This window comes from Callithrix jacchus, chromosome 4, assembly GCF_049354715.1.
Source record: "Callithrix jacchus isolate 240 chromosome 4, calJac240_pri, whole genome shotgun sequence".
In the NCBI taxonomy this organism is placed as follows: Eukaryota; Metazoa; Chordata; class Mammalia; order Primates; family Cebidae; genus Callithrix; species Callithrix jacchus.
The window spans coordinates 149,923,217-149,942,267 of record NC_133505.1 but is presented as its reverse complement, the minus strand read 5'-3'; the positions used below and the strand labels follow the sequence as shown (position 1 = coordinate 149,942,267).

The 19,051-nt window shown below is 39.3% G+C and overlaps 1 protein-coding gene across 3 annotated transcripts in view; it reads right to left on the bottom strand.

Moving 5' to 3' along the window:
• Nucleotides 1-19,051, bottom strand: part of AIG1 (androgen induced 1) — a 255,426-nt gene that overhangs the window by 175,365 nt on the left and 61,010 nt on the right. For all 3 annotated transcript variants that reach the window (XR_013534582.1, XM_008995175.5, XM_035296888.3), the window contains exon 2: nucleotides 18,235-18,390. Coding sequence is in view for 2 of the 3 variants with exons in the window: in XM_008995175.5 (XP_008993423.2) it covers nucleotides 18,235-18,390 (156 nt within the window). In the remaining variant the exon portion in view is untranslated. The remainder of the gene's footprint in view (nucleotides 1-18,234; nucleotides 18,391-19,051) is intronic.

Genomic DNA, 19,051 nt, shown 5'->3' with positions numbered 1-19,051 from the left:
AATGAGCTGAGGAGAGAGAAATAAGTTGAGCCCACACAGAGTCCGTTCCCCAGGACAAGGCAGTGGTGGAAAATAGATGGAAATTCAAGCTGCCCCAGCTCCACTCCCTAGCCTGTCTCCAGTTCTATCCTTTCACAAATAGCTGGCTCAGTAAGAACAAACCAATTTAACGATGAATAATCACAAGAAATGAAACAGTGTGGAATGTAATCATAGACACCACAAAAAATATAAAGAGGAATATGATTTTAAAAAGTCAGCTGAATGATACAAACCAGAAAGTTTTCCCTTACAGGTATAATTCATGATCAAATAATTCTCCATTAAAGCAAAGAGGTCAAAGAAGAAAAACTGAGACTCAAGAGAAGATACAGCAAGAGGAGAAGAGGATAAAGGTGAATGAACTTATGAAATAAATAAAATATAAAAAATAAAACTGAAAGTCACATTAGAGGCAGTAACAGGAAACGTTGCCTTTGGTGAAGACAGTCGGGGTTTAGCTTTCTGCAGAACTGTGGACTAGATACACTGAAAAACCTTCCCACTGTGAAACACTAGGTGCTAAATAAATTACCACAAATATACTTTTAAATGTATTGCTGAGCACACAAGAAAGGAAGGGAAATCACTAGGAGCCCCAAAAAGAGAAAGGAAAAAAATAGAATAGAGGAAAAATGAAAACAGTGGCAAACTCAGAAACTGGGACTTTCTGGAGGCAAATGTCAAAAAGAGAATCAGAGCACTCTGTGGACTGTGGTGTAGGGGATGGAAGGCCTTGGGGCCACACAATGTGGGGGGCAAACATTAAACCGGAGGAGCCTTGCCCACAGAGGGCCTGCACCTTCAGAGAAAGGGAGCCTGGAGAAAGGACTCTCTATCAGGTCAAAGAAATTGCTTTTCACTCCTAATTGCCAAGACTTTTTTAATCAAAAAGGTCTAACTTCATTTCATTTTTTTCCACATTGAGATTACCATTTTTTCCTCCTTTATCTTTGTATTAGTGAAAGTGAAGCTAAGATTATTAAGCAAGGTCTGAAAATAAATTGTCAACTTACACCAAATAACTGCAATAGATACTGTAGTGCTTTCTTAGATCCCCTCTTCGGAGTTAGGGCGTCCATTGGCCAGTACTTAGGAATATAAGTAGCTGGCCACTCTCAGCTGCAACGTTCAGTGGGAGTTGCCCTCAGCTTAAGAGAATAGACTTGCCCAAGGTCATGCTCCCTCCTCAAGGCAGTCCAAACCCAATGACTACCTAACCAAGTACACAAGGACCTTGCCCCATTGCCTCAATTTAGGATGACTCTGAAGGGCCATCCCAGCTCAAGAGCTCCTTGCATGCCTCCGTTACAACTGCAACATGGGTGAGCTTCCCTCTCTGCCAAATGCTGTCTTCCTCACTTCCTAACACGGGTACCTCCCAAGCGTTGCCTCCTTCTGCATGTGGTCTCCATCTCAGAGCCTGGTCACAGGAGCCCAATCTAAGACAACATCGTTCATATAGAAGAACAACAGACAGATATTTTAAAGCATGAACACATTTGTAATACATAAATCACTATAAGGAAATGTATAAAAATTAAACATTCTTTACAATCTCCACCTGCAAAGATCTTTATTGTCAAAGGGAGAGAAGTATATCTTTCAAGATCTTTTTCTATGTATGTAAAAATCCACTCAACACATTATTGTATGAAATTAGGTCATGCTATACCTAGTCTTCTGCAATTCTTCTGACCTAATATTTTAAGGAGATAGTCCATGTTTTTAAGTGCTCCACAGAACACCAATGTATGCATTCTTTCCAATTTTCCAATTTCTAACAAAGCCACAGTAGATGTGTTACATGTATGTTTTTTACATACCTACATGAGATCTCAGAGGGATAAACTGCAAAAACCACAATTACATTTGCAACAACCTAAATACTAGGAGTGATGCTCCCGGATTTGAGGCCCCCATCACTGGGCCTGCTGGCATGATGCTCCTTTGTCACTCCCTGTCCCAGTACCACTGCCTTCAGGCTCTACTGTCCCTATCCTGGACTCCTGCAGTAGCCTCTTGGCCAGGCTCACTGGCTTCAGTTCTCTTTAACTCTGTCTATGCTTTATCTTGGCCTCTGAGTTAACTCTGAAGAACCTGCCAGCTCAAAAGTCCCAGTGGTTCCTCCATGCCTGTAGGCCAAAAAAAAAAAAAAAAAAAAAAATCAAACTCCCTTTGTGGTCAAGCCCCAAATGTTTTTCCCAGTCCCTTTCCAGCTTCTTCCAGGGACCCTCTTCACCAGACTACCTGTGGCCTCCCAAACTGATCACATACTCGAAGTATCCATTCCTTTGTGGGTTTTATAACTGCAGCTTTAAATTCATTAAAAAAACAACCCATTTCAAAATCTAAGCTTTATCCACCGCTACCATCTTGGCACAGTGGTTTTCTCCCCCCATCTTCTTGTCAGACATAATTACTTCTTTCCCTGACCCCCACAGCACTGTGCTTGTAACACCAGCTGACTTAACTCTGATTCCTGCATGGTGGCCAGTTCCTCCAAGCTGCTGAGGGCTCTTTCACCCTCCAGGTCCTGATCAATGTTGCTCCCTTTCCCTAGAATGCCTCCCACCATCCCACCCAGCTCACCCTACCTTAGAAGTGGGAGCTGAGATATACCCTCATCTAAGAAGTCTTTCCTGAGCGGCCCCAGCTTCAGGCCCCTTGTATTTTCACATGCTCTCATAGCATGTTATGTTTTTCCTTCTTAACACTGAGCACAGTTACCATGAAATAACTGTGTAACTAGTGGTTTCTCTTCCCAGTAGAATGTAAACTCCGTAAGGGCAGAGAAAAGTCTATCCCTTCTCTGTTACACTGTCACATCTCTTTTCATGCTTTGTATTTTTAAACTCTATTTTGATGGCTTCCACCTGTAATCCCAGCACATTGGGAGGCCGAAGCAGGTAAATCACTTGAGGCCAGAAGTTCGAGACCAGCCTAGCCAACATGGCGAAATTGCGTCTCTACTAAAAACACACACACAAAAATAGCCAGATGTGGTGGTGTATGCCTGTAATCTCAGCTACTCAGAAGGCTGAGGCAGGAGAATCACTTGAACCTGGAAGGTGGAGGCTGCAGTGAGCCAAGATCACGCCATTGTACTCTAGCCTGGGCTACAGAGAGAGACACTGTCTCAAAAACAAAGCAAATTAAAACAAAAATACAAAACAAACCCTTGATGTTGAAATAATCTAAGACGTATAAATTGAAAGATAACACAGTGTTCCTGTGTATCCTTTCCCCTGCTTTCCCCAGTATCATCTTACATAGCCATGGTACATCCTCAAAACTAGAAAATTAACATTGATACGACACTACAAACTACAGATCAAATTTGGGTTTCACTGGCTTTTACATGCACTCATTTTTGGTAGGGGTGGGAGCGGTACCACACATATACATTTGTATCACAACTGCCCTACCCAGAATACAGAAGCATTCTATTATCACAAAGAACGGCGCTCTTTTGCTTCTTTTTAGACAGTCTCACTCTATCACCCAGGCAGGCCTGGTACTAACTCTTCATAGTCACATCTTCCCCACAACCTGAACTAGCCCCGGCAACTGTTGATGTTCTTCATCACTACAGTTTTGTCACTTGGAGAATATTATACGCATGCGCTTTCTCAGTGCTTTATTAAGGCTGGCTTGCGCCTTTGTTTAGTCTTTACAATGTATGGGCCAGAGATCTCACAAGCAAGATCTTCTTTCAGAATCGTCACTACTTTAAGGTGGTTACTATTATTTTATCCAGTCTTACAGAAAAAAAAAACAGATCTTTAGAAAATTTTCATTTTAGCAACTTTCCCAGAGTCAAAAAGTTAATAAATGTCCAAACCAGAATGTGAGGTCACGCAGTGAGACCCCTATGCTTTTAATCTTTTTGTGGGGGGAATAGAGACAGAGTTGAACTTGGTTTCCCAAGCTGGTCTCAAACTCCTGGTTTCAAGCAATCCTCCAGCCTCGGCCTCCCAATGTGCTGGGATTATAGGCATGAGCCACCACACCTGACCACTTTCAACTTCTTTAAACACTTTTCGTACATACTAGATACCAGATACTTTTGAATGTATTAACGATTGGTTGAATAATTAAATTAGATCCCAGAGACTATTTCATAGCTAGTTCTGGATCCCCCAGAAAAGCCTGCATATAGTCTGAACTCAAGAACTCAAGGAACTTTTGGCAAGTAAATGTAGTTAATCATTCTAGAAAAAAACTAAAGGCAAATGAAAATGGTCACAAATGGTAAAAAATCATCAAGCCAGTCCTCTGGATTGAACATGCCTTACAAGGTCACAGGGTAGCAGCAGTCATGTCTTTGATAGTTATAAATGCATTAATACATCTCAAATATTTCAACCAGGATTATTTGACCAGGTACATCTTCCCTCTAGGAAATTCATATCCATAAGAAACAGAAGCAGTAGTGATTCAGAATACTTGTTGGTCCTAACTGACACCTGGGTCTTGTCTTGTAGCTTGCACATCTCCTTTCTTACTCAAATTTTAGTTAATAGGCTCCTATCATATTCTTACTTCATCTTTTAGGTAGAAATCTTTCCCCAGAAGGCCAGCTTGCATGGATGGATCCCCGTGACCAGCTGTCTCTGGATTTGCAGATGGGGTTCCTGAGGTTGTACCCTGTGTCATCCCTGTGCCTTTAGGCTGAAACTGCACCAGTCATGCCACACTCCTCCAGTTCTGTCTCTTCTCACAGCCCCAGGTATCTCTGTCTGGCCAGACTTACCACTGACTGAAACATGAGAATGATGACTATTAGGTCTGGTTTTCTTTCCCACCTACAGGACCCAAATTGCCTGGGCTTGGCCTCTACTGGTGGCAGTCTTATTTTGTGAAGAGCAATGTCTGAAGGGTCTGGTTAGCAAGGTGGTATGCATTGTGAGAGGGTAAGGTGTGGCAAAAATAAGGCCTGGAGGGAAGAAACTTTTGTACATCTGGTTGACTTATGCCTCACACAGGTGAGACCATCCCATAAGCTGATCATTTTACCATTCTAATAACTAACCCTCCTGTTATGCGCTCAAAGTTAGATTCATTTAGAATTGAACTCCACTCCGAAGTAAATAAAGCAAGGCTTCTTTCACTCTCTGTCAGGTGACATTAAATAAAATAACTAAACAGATAATCATAAACCTCACATAAGAGTATTTTTAATAGTCAAAATAGAATAACAAAACAGAGTGTCCTGGGCTACGAGAATATTTGGTGCTTCCAAGAACACTAGGACACAAACAGTGGCTAACTCACTGCTCTGGAATTGCTATGGGACTAGGAGAGTAGGAAGGCTATGGTATTCTACGTTTTGTTTATTTTAGATTACACACATTAAAAACTAGGAAAATATATAGCAAGTTATACACATAATTTGCAAAGGGAAAAGAACTTTTGTAGAAGCTGGTATATTTGTTTTTTGGTATCCTATCAATAACATATCAATGCTTTTTCTGTGAAAAATTTTCCATTTACATGTAGAACATGAACACCTCTAAATGCGAGCACACTTACAAACACAATTGTGATTTATTTTCCAAACATAAGAAGTTGTATGAGGGCTTTTCTAATACTTTTCTGTGGGGTTTTATTATAAGAGTAACAAGTTCTTATTATGGAAATTGATGTAGACTTTTGTATTTTGCCTTTAAACTTTTTCTGTGATGATCTATGCTGTATACATAAAGTGGGAGGTGTTAGGAAGCTAATGGTCATCTTTGGAACCACATGACTCAAAGATTCATACATACTGTTCACGCGTCTGCCATCTGTCTGCTTGAGAGCACTGCAGAGCATTTTTCTTGGCATTTGGTCTACCTGAATTCCATCATCTGCTTAGGCCCCATCTAGAATCACAGGCCAATTATAGATATTTTTGTTGTTGAAAATCAGTTTTCATCAATTAAGAGACACGAAGTTATACTAAACTAATTAACTTTGAGTATCAGCAGTTCAGGAAGGTGCCAAGATTGGGGAGAAACATCTGCTTCGATGCTGATCTGTGAAGGGAACCTGGGGATCCAGCGTAAATCTATTTCATGTGGGTGATTTTTATTTCCCATCTTGAGCTTTTATTTCTCTCTCCTCTCTTACTATCTTTTTTGCTTGAGACTCTTCAAGCACAAACATTGTTCATCAAACATCACTGACTAGATCGAATAGGGCAGGCATTTTCTTTCAATAGGACAGAGGCAGAGAAAGAACCAGCTGCTTCAGCCTGAATGGCAGCAGTTTGCCTACCCTAAGGGGCTCCAGTCTTCTTCCTAACATCACAATCTGTAGGGACAAGTGGCTTCCTGTTGCTCGGTGGCTCTTATTTATTAGATAAGATCCTCTTCTAGAGTCAATGAAATCGTACGACAGTGGTTAGCGCAGTGACTGGTACTTAGCACTCAATATATGGCAACAGAACTTGCCAGAAGGTCTATTGAAGGTTTCTTCCCATTTTTCTTACTTCTCTCCCTTTTTAGGATAAAAGGCATAAGAAAGTTGCTCTACCTTTCTTACACCATAATATAGAAGGCACTTACCCAAAAAGCTAAGATTAATTACTGAAGGCCTTTGTTGAACAATAGGGCTCAGGATGCTAGAGTGTTTGCTTGAGTGACAGATTTGACTTATACCACCTCAAATCCTTGTTTAAAACAGGTAGAGGGCTCAATTATAAACTTAAAAAGAAAAACAGATTTGACTTACAACTAACTCTTGATAAAGCAGAGTTTTCGGAATTCTTAGTAAAACATTTCATGAGGTAGACATTGTTCAGTTTTTAGGATGCTGCTGCTTCTGTGGAATGCACTGGATCACTTCTTGCCAAAAATAGGTTTTTTTGCAATTGTGTAGCTACAAATTATGCCTTCTTGGAAGCCCAGAGATGATTTACAGATGACATACTGGATACATTTTGCCACCAATTTTTTAAAGGTACCTAATTCTACTGATATAACCTTATTTTCACCTATGAAAAGCAAGCACATTAGGTAAATGTGGTAGCTTAAATCTGCATGCAATATTTGAAATGAGAAGACAAAAGCAGGAAAGATTTTATTTTCTTGTCAAAACTTACATTTGCAAGCTGTCCTGTAAAACTGTATAAAGCCATTGGCTCTACAGTGTGAAATAGTGTGTCAAAGGGAAACAACAGAAGTACAAATGAACACAACTTTTTGTTACGCCACCTCCAGGAAAAAAGATAAAGCAGTAATTTTTTATTCAGATTCTACGGAACTCCTATTCTTATTCTGATACTTCTCCAAAGTTAGAGATTTTGGTCAGCTCAAGCCTTATGTACATACCTAAAAATGGCTATCAGGCAAATGACAAAAAGCAAAGTTAGGTTAGGTTTGTCAAAAAGTTTAGAGCAAAGTCATGCATCACTCAACAACAGACACGTTCTGCGAAATGTGTCATTAGGCTATTTTACAATCTTGCAAACATCATAGAGTGGAATTACACAAACCTAGGTATAGCCTACTGTATACCTAGGCTCTGTAGAAGGTATAGCCTATTGCTCCTAAGCTACAAACTACCGAATACTACGGGCAACTGCAACATAATGGTAAGTATTCGCGTATTTAAACATACCTAAACATAGTAAAAGCATGTTGTTGTTTTTTTCTTTTCTTTCTTCTTCTTCTTCTTTTTTTTTTTTCAGAGACACAGTTGTGCTCTTGTTGCCCAGGCTGGAGTGCAGTGAAGTGATCAGAGCTCACTCATCTGAACACTTAGGCTCAAGCAATTGTCTTAGTGCAGCCTTCCATGTAGCTGGGACTACAGGTGCATGCTACCAAGCAGGTAACCTTTAAAATGTTTTCTAGAAACAGGGTCTTGCTGTTCCCCAGGCTGGTCTGGAACTTCCAGCTTCAAGTAATCATCCTGTCTCAGCCTCCCAAAGCACTGAGATTATAAGCATGAGCCACTACATCTGGCCCCTAATCCAGTTTTTCGCTTTTTCTTTTATTTTTGAGACAGGGTCTCACTCCATCGTCCAGGCTGGAGTGCAATGGCACAAATCTTAGCTCACTAAAGCCTCCACCTCCTGTGCTCAAGGGATCCTCCCAGCTCAGCCTCCCAAGTGGCTGGGACTACAGGTGTGTGCCATCACACCCAGCTAATTTTTGTAAATGTTTCTTTTCTTTTCTGTTTTGTAGAGCCGGGATCTCACTATGTTCTCCAGGCTTGTCTCAAACTCCTGGGCTCTAGTGATCTGCCCCCTTCAGCCTCTCAAAGTGCTGGGATTACAGGTGTGAGCCACCATGTCAAGCCCATAATATCGTTTTATAATCTTACGGGACCATTGCTTATATGTCATCTGTCATTGACAAAAAACTTCATTACATAGCACAGAGCCGTGGTTACTAAGAGCAAGCACTCTGTTCACTGGAGTGTTTGGGTTCAAAGCCTGGTTGATTTACTAGCATCATTCACTTGCTGCAGGACCTCAAGCGGGCAAGCTATAAAATGGGAACCCCATCTGTAAAACTACAAAACAGAAGTCTTCTGTGAAGTGAGAATGATGGAAGTTCCTACTTTCTGGGGACATGAGGATTAAATAAATCGTTCCAGTATAGCACAGTGCCTGGCCCACAGCAAGCATGTAATGAAAATCAGCTCTCATTCTTCCATCTTTCAGGCTCTCCAGGACTGGCTATTTGTGGTAAAATAAGCAAATCTTTAGAGTAGTAATCACATGGGCACGATGAAGTTAGTACATTTTGTGTAGGTGGAAGGTCTACTAGCTCCTTCCTTGAGGGGAAATTACTTTTTTATCGGCTGATATAACAGCACACTTTGATCCAGCTAAAGGAGGTAAGAGTTACCTCAAAACACCCACGGGGACAGTAGTAATTTCAGGAACACCCACACAGCAATACGCTATTGTTTCTTTTCCTACATAGAAAGCAATGGTTAGGGTGAAGGGATGAGGTAAAAGGAGAAAGGTAGAGAAAGAGAGAGAAGAGGGTAAGGGAGAGAGACAGAGAGAAAGATGGGGGTGTTGGGGAGATAGAGGGAAAGAGGGAAGGAATGACATTCAGGGAAGGAAGAAGAAATGTGAATAGTGTTTCTTTTTTTCTTGTCTTTTTAAATCAAGAATTTTGTATCTTGTCTCTGGTCCCCAAAACAAGGACATATATAAGATCCTGGTTTTGGGGGTCACATTGTTAAGGACAGGAATCACACGTCTAGTGCATAATAGGCACGCATTATTAATGGTACTGAAAATCAATTCTACCTTTTCTTGATCTCAAATTTCAAATATATATTTGACTGGTGACTACAATTATGGGAAGAAGATACCTTTATTTTCTAAGATATTTCTGTGGTTTATTTATTTATTTATTTATTTATTTTTGGTCCAGAGAAAGTAGGAACACTGTGAAATGATCTACGGGACATGATAATTTCTAGGAGGAAGGATATTCAGGGAAGATTTTACTTACTGAACCCAGTTGTCTGAATCTCTGAGTTTGTGGTCTAGAGCAAGGGACACCTCTGACAAATTCTGTATGGAGCTTTAGAAATTAAACTATTACATCAAACGTGTAAGAAATTCTTCTTTGATTATCAGATATCAGATTTCAATTGTTCTTTATGATACTACTGGTGAGAATGCAAGATAATTGGTTTACAAAAATCAGCTGGGCATGGTGGTGCACACCTGTAGTCCCAGTTATCAGGAGGCTGAGGCAGAAGAATCACTTGAACCCAGGAGGTGGAGGCCACAGTGAGCCAAGATCACACTATTGCACTCTAGTCTAGTGACAGATGAAAACTCCATCTCAGAAAAAAAATGATATTGGTAGAGAATGAATGGGAAAATATACCTTTTTGGCTACAATAGAAAATGTCAATGATTAATCTTATCAGCTTTACCGTACATATTTTTCATATTCACATAAAAAATAAATTACCTACAATCCTACTAGTTTTTACTGATTTTACATATTTTTATTCTCTACATTTGTTACTACATTTTTTAAAAATCCTGATTTTGTCTGGATAAACCATATGCAATATGTCCAGTCCCTAAGGATAGACCATAATTAGTTTAAACCCTCATGGTAACTTCATTTCCTTCTGCTGCTTCTTGCTTTCCTGGCCTCTCACCGTGCTGGCTCTAGCTATGTGGTGGTTCTGACCAATGAGACCTATGGTGAAATCTGCAGGTGGAGCTTCTGGGAACAATCTGTTTGCCTGGTGAAGAGACATACACTTGGGGAGGGCTCCCTAGAGAGTTTCTTCCTTTTCTGCCCTTGAACGTGGCTGTGAAGGACGTGATGCTTGGTGCTTTATTAACCTCTTGAGACTTTAGGTGGCAAGTCCAAGGACAAAAAAGTAATACTCTGAAGACAGATGTGTGGAAAATAGAAAGTACACGAGTCTCAAATGAAAATACTGGCTGGGCATGGTGGCTCATGCCTGTAAATCCAGCACTGTGGAATGCCAAGGTGGTGGATTGCTTGAGCTCAGGAGTTTGAGACCAACCTGGGCAACATGGGCAAAATCCCATCTCTACAAAGAATATAAAAATTAGCTGGGTGTGGTGGCACACACCTGTGGTCCCAGCTACTCAGGAGGTTGAGGTGGGAGGATTGATTGAGCCTAAGAGGTGGAGGTTGCAGTGAGCTGAGATCATGCCACTGTACTCCAGTCTACATGACACAGTGAGACTGTGTCTCAATAAAAACTACAAAATATGAAAATACTAAGCAATAGCACCCTGAAACTACCTGTCAACAAGCTTCTTATCTTGTGAGATATTAAATATCTTTATTACTTAAACCATGGTTGGCTGGACTACATTCAACTAATATTGAATTATTTAGACAGTGCTCCTAATGCTTGGGATAAAGTAATATATGAAACACATAACCCCTCTGGCTTCGTAGCATATGAACCAAATCAGAGAAGACACATACTATACAAATAAAAGAATAAATACAATATGCCAGTTAGTGATAATCATTATGGATAAAATAAAGCAAGGTAAGGGAACAGAGAATAATGAAAGGCTAATTCATATAGATCATTCATAGAAGCTTTGCTGAGCTTATTTGAGCAGACTTGAATGAAGTGAAAGGTGAGCCACGTGGATATCTGAAGGTGTTCTGTTACTTGCAACTGAATGCATCATTAACTTCTATGTCCAATAAGCCCACACAGAACTTTGATGTCATCACTTCTGAGAAGTCTTTCAGGACTTCCCACCCACTACAATTAACCCCTCTCTCTTTGGGCATACTTCTCTGCACCTTCAACACATCTATGACTATACTCATCACACCCTATTTAAATTTACTTGTTGATATAGCTTATAAAGTCACCCTCCCTAGACTGTGAAAACTTTGAAGGACAGGCCAGTTCTCAGCCAACACTAACCTGATTCTCAACACTCAGTACTTGCTACACAGTAGGCTCCATGGATCCACAAATAATTACTGATTTGATGAGAACTTCTGTCCTTTGAACAGTCTAGTTAGAAATGTGCATTTTCCCTGTCATGTATTTTAAAGTGGGCAACTATATGAAATTTTGTTAAAGTGTGATTATTTATTGTGTTTAAGATATGTGTCTTGCAGACATCAAAAAAGCTGACCAGTCTGAGCTAGCATGAATGTGTGTAAACTAAATAGGTCACCTAGGCAGAAAATCATTTAGGAGAAAAGAGTATATGAAATGATTGAGAAGCAACCTGGTTTCTTGTCAGGTACATACATCTAAACATATGGTATTCCTGGTCTTTTGACAAGTTATTAAAAAATAGTTGTAAGACCACTCACGTAGTTTTGGTAATTATAGTTTTCTGAGCTCTTCTTCTGGTACTGGGGAAATATGGCTCGTTTTCCTTACTGATCTTGAATGAATCCTCATCTCTGAACCTTCCTTCTTAGGTAACTTAATTCACATTCCTTATTTCAATGCAGGGGGCAGGCATTTGATCAACCGCATCAGCAGCGTACTGGGTTTTACCATAAAACATGATCTAGCCAATTTTGTATTTTTAAGAAAAGAAAGGAAAAGGACATTCAGAGAAATTTAAAACATCAGTTAAGGCTTAAAGAAAATAGAAAAGTCTTTGATTTCAGGTACTTGTGTGAAAATTTAATAAAGAGAGGATTAGATTATATTAAGTGTATTTTTAAGTTAAATCCAGAGTTTGTAGAATAAACAATGTATTTTTTCAAATTTCCCCCTTAATATCAAAAGAGAAGGAAAGGCATTTTCTTTTATTGATAGTCTCAATTAGAATCAAAATTTCTTCCTTTATGTGTTAAATATTAGCAGACCTTAATATTAGTCATTAATATTAACTAATATTCTGGGTTCCCATTTAAGCCAACCTCTTTCATTTAAAAATCAGTAATGAAACTACAATTTTTAAGTCATAGGTTTATGATAATCTAAATGTATATGCATCTCAAAACTTTTCTTAAAGATAGCTTAGAATTAGATAGTATGTCAAGAAACAAAGACTTTTGGGAATTACATTATGAAAACAATAGCAATATACATTTACTTTGAGTTTGCATTTGAGATTTTAAATCAATTTTCCATGTTTCCTAAGGAAGCAGATACCATACAGTCCCGTTACAAGTAAAATCAAGTTCTAAAGGATTCTAGAATAGGCTGCTACCTATAAAATCTTCAAGTCTTTACAAGACATGACTATAACACCAGAAATGGATACTTAAACAGCCTTGAGTCTAAACTCAGATAAGAAGGTCAAATTCTCAAAAAGTTAATACAGGCAGATGCCGGTTTGCTCTTAATGACCTGGACACCCATCCCAGGTTAGAACTGATCAAAACCTCAAAGACCTCTTCAGACCCACTCAGAAAGGGCTGTCATCTTCATGCTGGGATGGGGCCGACCAGCACTGGGGGTAGAGCAACCAAACCAACACCAGGGCAAAAGTGTACTGGTGAGGTTATGAGATCAGATTACATGCATTATTCAAGTTGAGCAGCTACAAAGGAATAGGATGCCTAATCTAGAATGAATAAAAAATTTATAATTAGCTGGCAATGGTAGCTTGTCCTGTAATCTGGCTACTCAGGAGGCTGAGGCAGGAGAACCACTTGAGGCCAGGAGTTCAAGACCAGCCTGGGAAATTTAGTGATACCCTAGTCTCCAAAATAATTTAACTTAGGCGGGTGTACTGGTACATGCCTGTAGTCCTAGCTACTTGGGATACTGAGGTGAGAGGATCCCTTGAACCCAGGAGGTTGAGACTGTAGTGAGATATTGCACCACCACATTCCAGCCTGGGCAACAGGGCAAAACCCCGTCTCTATTAAAAAAGACATAAAGTTTAAAATATATAAATAATCGTTCTTTTTCATTAATGGGCTGCTTTAGTTAGCAGTTGGAGATACGTTTAGGATTCCTGAGGGGGCACTTTCATACTCATTAAATATAATATAAATTACACTATAATTATATTATATATAATACATATAATTATATATATTAAGTATATAATATTTATTTATATTAAATAAATACAAATATACTTATAAATATATTATATATATATGAATTTATATATATATATTATTTACTTATTTGCTATTTCTGCTCTTCTCTCATGCCTCCCTCCTTTTTTTGGTTAAAAGCCTAAGCCCAGTCTCTTAGCCATAATGGTATCTGCCAGCACAAAAGTCAACAAACTCACAGGAGACAAAAGACATTCTTGGTCTGATTGCTCCTAATAAACTTCAGTGCTTCCAGACCACATAATGTCATACAATTATTTGTAATGCTTCTTTAAAAGGGTGACAGGGTTCAGAAATAAACTGCACATGGTAAGAAGAGCCTCCCAAGGGTTATTCCTGCAAAATTAGTTGCAAGGCTTTGCGAGTGCTGGTGGTTTCCGGCCATTAGCATTACTAATCAAGGCCAGCTTTGTATTTATGGGAATCTACACAAATCAGGATGATACATGCCACGTTCACTCAAGCAACCCTGCCTGATTTCCTGAAGGTTATGCTGAAATCAAACTTTCCTCCAATTATCTTTGATTGGAATGTTTCATGATTTTTATGTATCTTTGAGATAAAGAGAGACCATGAAATAGACATGTTAGGTGCATGGGTTACAAAATCATATTTAGGGCTTCATGCTCACATAAAGCAATTACTGTCAACTCTCAATTAACCTCGTTACTGGAGGAAGCATTAATGCAGAAAATACAAATCCCAGATAACCCACACATGTCATTCTTGCTGCCATGGTTTCAGTTGGGGTGAGAGAGACAGAAAGACAGAGATAATGGGAGCATCAGGAAAAGCTCAGGGGCCAAGAGGTCTCTTCAGGAACATTTGTACAAAGTTGATCAATTCAGCTGTTCAGAGGTAATACATTCATTCTTTACTCTCTTTTCATGCCTGATGCCATTTTGCCTGCACCATGAAGCAAAAATAACATTGCTTTCCCTTTCAACTTCTGACTGACAAAAAAGTAGAAAGGCAGTAGGCAAAGAAAGTCAGTAAATAGTAGCCAGGGAAGCACTCTGCAAGGTTGGCAGTGCCTCAGCAGTCAGGGTGGCAGAGCAGGAGAGACCTGTGGGAATCACAGGAGGACTTAAACCTGAGGCTCTGCACCTGCAGCTATAGGACGCTTGGTGCTCCCCTGGCACAGAGAGGGTGCTTAAGAATTTTGCCCTTTAGGATTTTGACTGCATCCACCAAAATTATAAACACATTTACTTATAAATGTTATCATTAATCCTCTTCACATATGATAAGCATTTTTATGCTACAGATTCATACAGGCATAGTTCTGCTTCCATCAGTTCCTGGGCATTAATGTTCTTCCATCCTTCTGATGTAATGACCCCTCCAGGTCAGCCCCTCCTTTCCAGGCCAGGAGGCACAGAAAGAGTAAAAATGATGCTTCTTCAAGTGATTCCTGGTGAATCACTTGAATGCTCCAGGGAGGGTTTACATTTTAATAAAGAAGAACGTCCTGAGTCATAAGAATAAAACTACAGCAGGATTCTAGATCCCTCTGAGCAGTTGGGGGAATATGGAAAAAGGTACAGAAGGAACAGGGGAAACTCTGAAGCCACAGCTAAGACACAGCACCTTGGAAAGGAAAGGCGGGAAATACCCTTAGGGAGAGAAAGATGAAAAATCACAAAGTTAAATGTTTTAGTGAAAAAAAATTTGTGTTAAAATACTGACATAGTTTGGCTGTGTCCCCACGAAAATCTCATCTTGACTTGCAGCTCCCATAATCCTCATGTGTCGTGGGAGGGACCCAGTGGGAGGTAATTGAATCATGGGGGTGGTTTTTTGCTTGCTGTTCTCATGATGGTGAATAAATCTCACAAGATCTGATGGTTTTATAAAGGGGAGTTCCCCTGCACACACTCTCTTGCCTGCCACCACGTAAGATGTGATTTTGCTCCTCTTTTGCCTTCTGCCATGATTGTGAGGCCTCCCCAGCCATGTGGAGCTGTGAGTCAATTAAACCTCTTTCCTTTATAAATTACTCAAGTCTTGGGTATGTCTTTATTAGCAGTGTGAGAACAGACTAATACAAATACTTGTAAAGAGGCACATTCATATCTTTTGTAAATATGACTACAATAAAATTAATGGGATTTGGGAAGGAACAACTTACCAGGCTTTTTTGGCCTCAAAATGAATTTCTGTGTGTTAGAGTGAGAAGTCTAGTGGAAACTGCATAAATAGATACAAAACATTAAATGACAGGGGAAAATAGAAATAGTAGAAAACATATGATGATTTCTAGAGAATACTGACCTAGATTATTCTTAAAAGAGGGGAGAGGAGGGAGAGAAAGGAGGGGGGAAAAGGGAGAAAGAAATGTCACTTTCTTTGAAAGGAACCTTAAAAAGCTTAGAAAAACAACAAACTAGTAACTATGAAGGGAACAGTGACTCACAATAACAGGGAAGATCATGAAAGATGGAAATAGTGACTACAGAATATCAATGGGCAAAAAAAAAATGAGTTAAAAACATCAGTGAGTTGCACATCTCTGATTCCTTATCTATTCTTTGATTTCTGTTGTGAATTCTCAGAGCACTGACCCTGTCCATGAGCTTGGTGGCATGGCAGGACCTGGGCACAGTGAAGAGGAGTGGTACTGCTGTCAGAGAGCTTAGCCACTAGGACAGCTGCACCCGTACACCATGAAAGCGTGATGCCGGGGCTTCTGGTTTAAGAGGAGTGGGGTGGCTGCGGATGAAAGACACTTATTCCTCTTTTTTTATAAAACATAGGCAACACAACAAAGATAGTGATAGATGGAGGAAATATCAGATGTACTAAAACAACCAAACAGAAAGGCCACCACTTGTCTTACAAACCATGAGGCATACATGGGGTAATTGCAGGAAAGACACTGAGAGTTTACATATACTTCAAGTTTCAAGCAGGTACAAATGTTTCCCCCAAAGAAAGGTAAAAAATGTCGAAAAGGCATATGCCATGAGCTTTTGAGTAAAGCAGCAAGATATACAATGTAAGTCAAAATTTCCCTGTAGAGACATAATTTGATACCACATACAGAAGGCAGCTAAGAGAAAACATGTTAACACTGTACTCCTATTTACTTTTTTATTGTATTACTGTTGTAGTTCTTTTAGCCAACAAAGGCTTCCACAGGCAATGACATATCTATAGGAATTCCAAGGGAGTAAATGTTAAAAAAGAAAAAATGTATGTATGATATGTATATGTGTGTATATATACATGCATATACTATATATTAGATATATATGCATATACACTTACACAGGGAGACTTACATTTTCTAGATAATTCCTTTATGCAGAAACTATATGCTTTATGCTAATGGAAATTTTCTCTTAGATGCATATTCTGATAGAAAGTATTTGAATTTTATATGGAAAGTCCAAAGAAGGAAATATTAAGTAATATGGAAAGCATTACACTCTGTTATGCTAAACAATGGAATTTGAGAGATCTGCTTTGAGAGGACAAGGATAAGGGGATGAGGAGTGTAACCAAATTATAATGCTCCCTGGCCGTTGTGTGGTTCTCAAGGGTTAAGGGCTATTTCATCCAAGAAAATACGATTTGGCAATCCAGTGACAATCTGTCTACTAACTGGTCTTAAAGCAAGCATGTAGGGCCTTCTACCAGCTACAGACCTGAGAAATATGATTAAGCCACTGGAAGGATTTATGAACAATGTTCTGATTCTTCCTACAATGAACTTTGTGCATGTGCTAGTCCATATCACTGGGACTTCTGTTTTTCCTCCAAATCAGCTGGCAAATGAAAAGTCTGAATTTGAATTAAGTAAAATCTCTCACTCATCTTTACAATTTGTGATATATATGAATTCTCTTATTCTTATTGTGGCTATGCAAAGGTTAAAATCTATACAGTCTCTGAGGGCCTTTAAAAAACATGGTTTATGTGCAGATGATGGAAAACTAACAGACTTGTGAAGGAAGTTGAGTTATGGAGAGAATCTAACTGAAAACAATGAAAATCGATGAAGTCAAAACAGACCCAAACATTAAGAGGCATTTACTTCAACAATATTAGCTAATGGCTCAGTTGGGTAAGTGAAGAAATATGAGCTAATACTGATTTCCTCCCCAAGTTCAAAAAATACTAGACTGGTTGACCCAAGGACCCTATCTTTCAAGTTTGGGCTGCTTAAAAAACTGTTATAGACTGAATAGCATCCTCTGCAAAATTCATATCTGGAAGTCCTAACCCCCAGAACCTTAGAATGTGGCTCTATTTGAAGACTAGGTTTTGAAAAGAGGTAATTATATACGGTTAAATGAGGCCATTAGGGGGCCATATTCTAACATGATTAATACATCTTACAAAAATAGGAAGATTTTTGTAAGGTATATCAAAGATAGGCAAAGACAGGCACAGAGAGAAGAGTGTGTGAAGACAGTCAGAAGGCGCCATCTGCAAGCCACAGGAGAGAGGACTCAGAAGAAACTAACCCTGTGGACACCTGCATATCAGACTTTGGCCTCCGGAACTATGAGAAAATAAATATGTTGTTTAAGCAACCACATCTGTGGTACTGACAGCTCTAGCAAACTAATACAGAAATCTCTTATAATGAACTCTTTTTTTTTGTCTCTTAGAAGTCTGAAATAAGAGCCAAGTTTCTTTTGTGGCTAAATGGATCCTCCATCATACTCACAACCCCAACAGGAAAGGCCAACACAGCTAACATCCAGTCCCGGAGAGAGATGAGCTTCTTGAGCTGCCTCTCTTGCTCTTGGTTCCCACTTCCTCGAGTCAGAAGACTGGAAAGATCAGTCAGCACACAGATGCCAAAAAAGACAGCCTGGATAACCTGTAGAAGTACAACAGCCAGTATTAGTCATTAAGATCTAGAGACCCAAGCTGTGGAACAGCGAATGGGCTGCTGGTGTGCAACATGACATCTGAGAGGAAAGGATCAGAAGCATACTTTAAAGAGTTGGTCCTAGAAATGGAAAACAGTCATTTACAACTTGCTATTATAGGTGAGAAAGTTCATCTTTAAAACACGACTTCCATTTTCACTCACATCGGGACAAGTGCAAAATATGCATGCACACACACACGTCTAAATAGGACCAGCAGAAAGCAATATCAATGATCAAACTGGCAGGACCATCATTTTAAAGCATTATGTCTATAGTTTGTCATGGTTCCTAGTAGGTCATGTCTAAATCATATCTATGGTTTCTACTGGTCAATATAACTACTGAGTTTAAACAAATATCTAAGAAGTGAAAACAAAGAGGTGGGGATGGTCTGAATAATAAGACAATTCAGGCTAAATGTGAAAAGAAACTTTTCTATGCTTTCATTTCTTACATTTGGATATTTTTTTCTACCAAGGGAAATGGTAGGAAGTGGGTCCTTAAGTAATAAAAAATAAATCAACTGAATGTAATAATTAAGACTGGAATGAAACAAGTTTCTGTTGTCAAACTTGAACCAAATGACCTCCTACTCAGGTTTTTAGT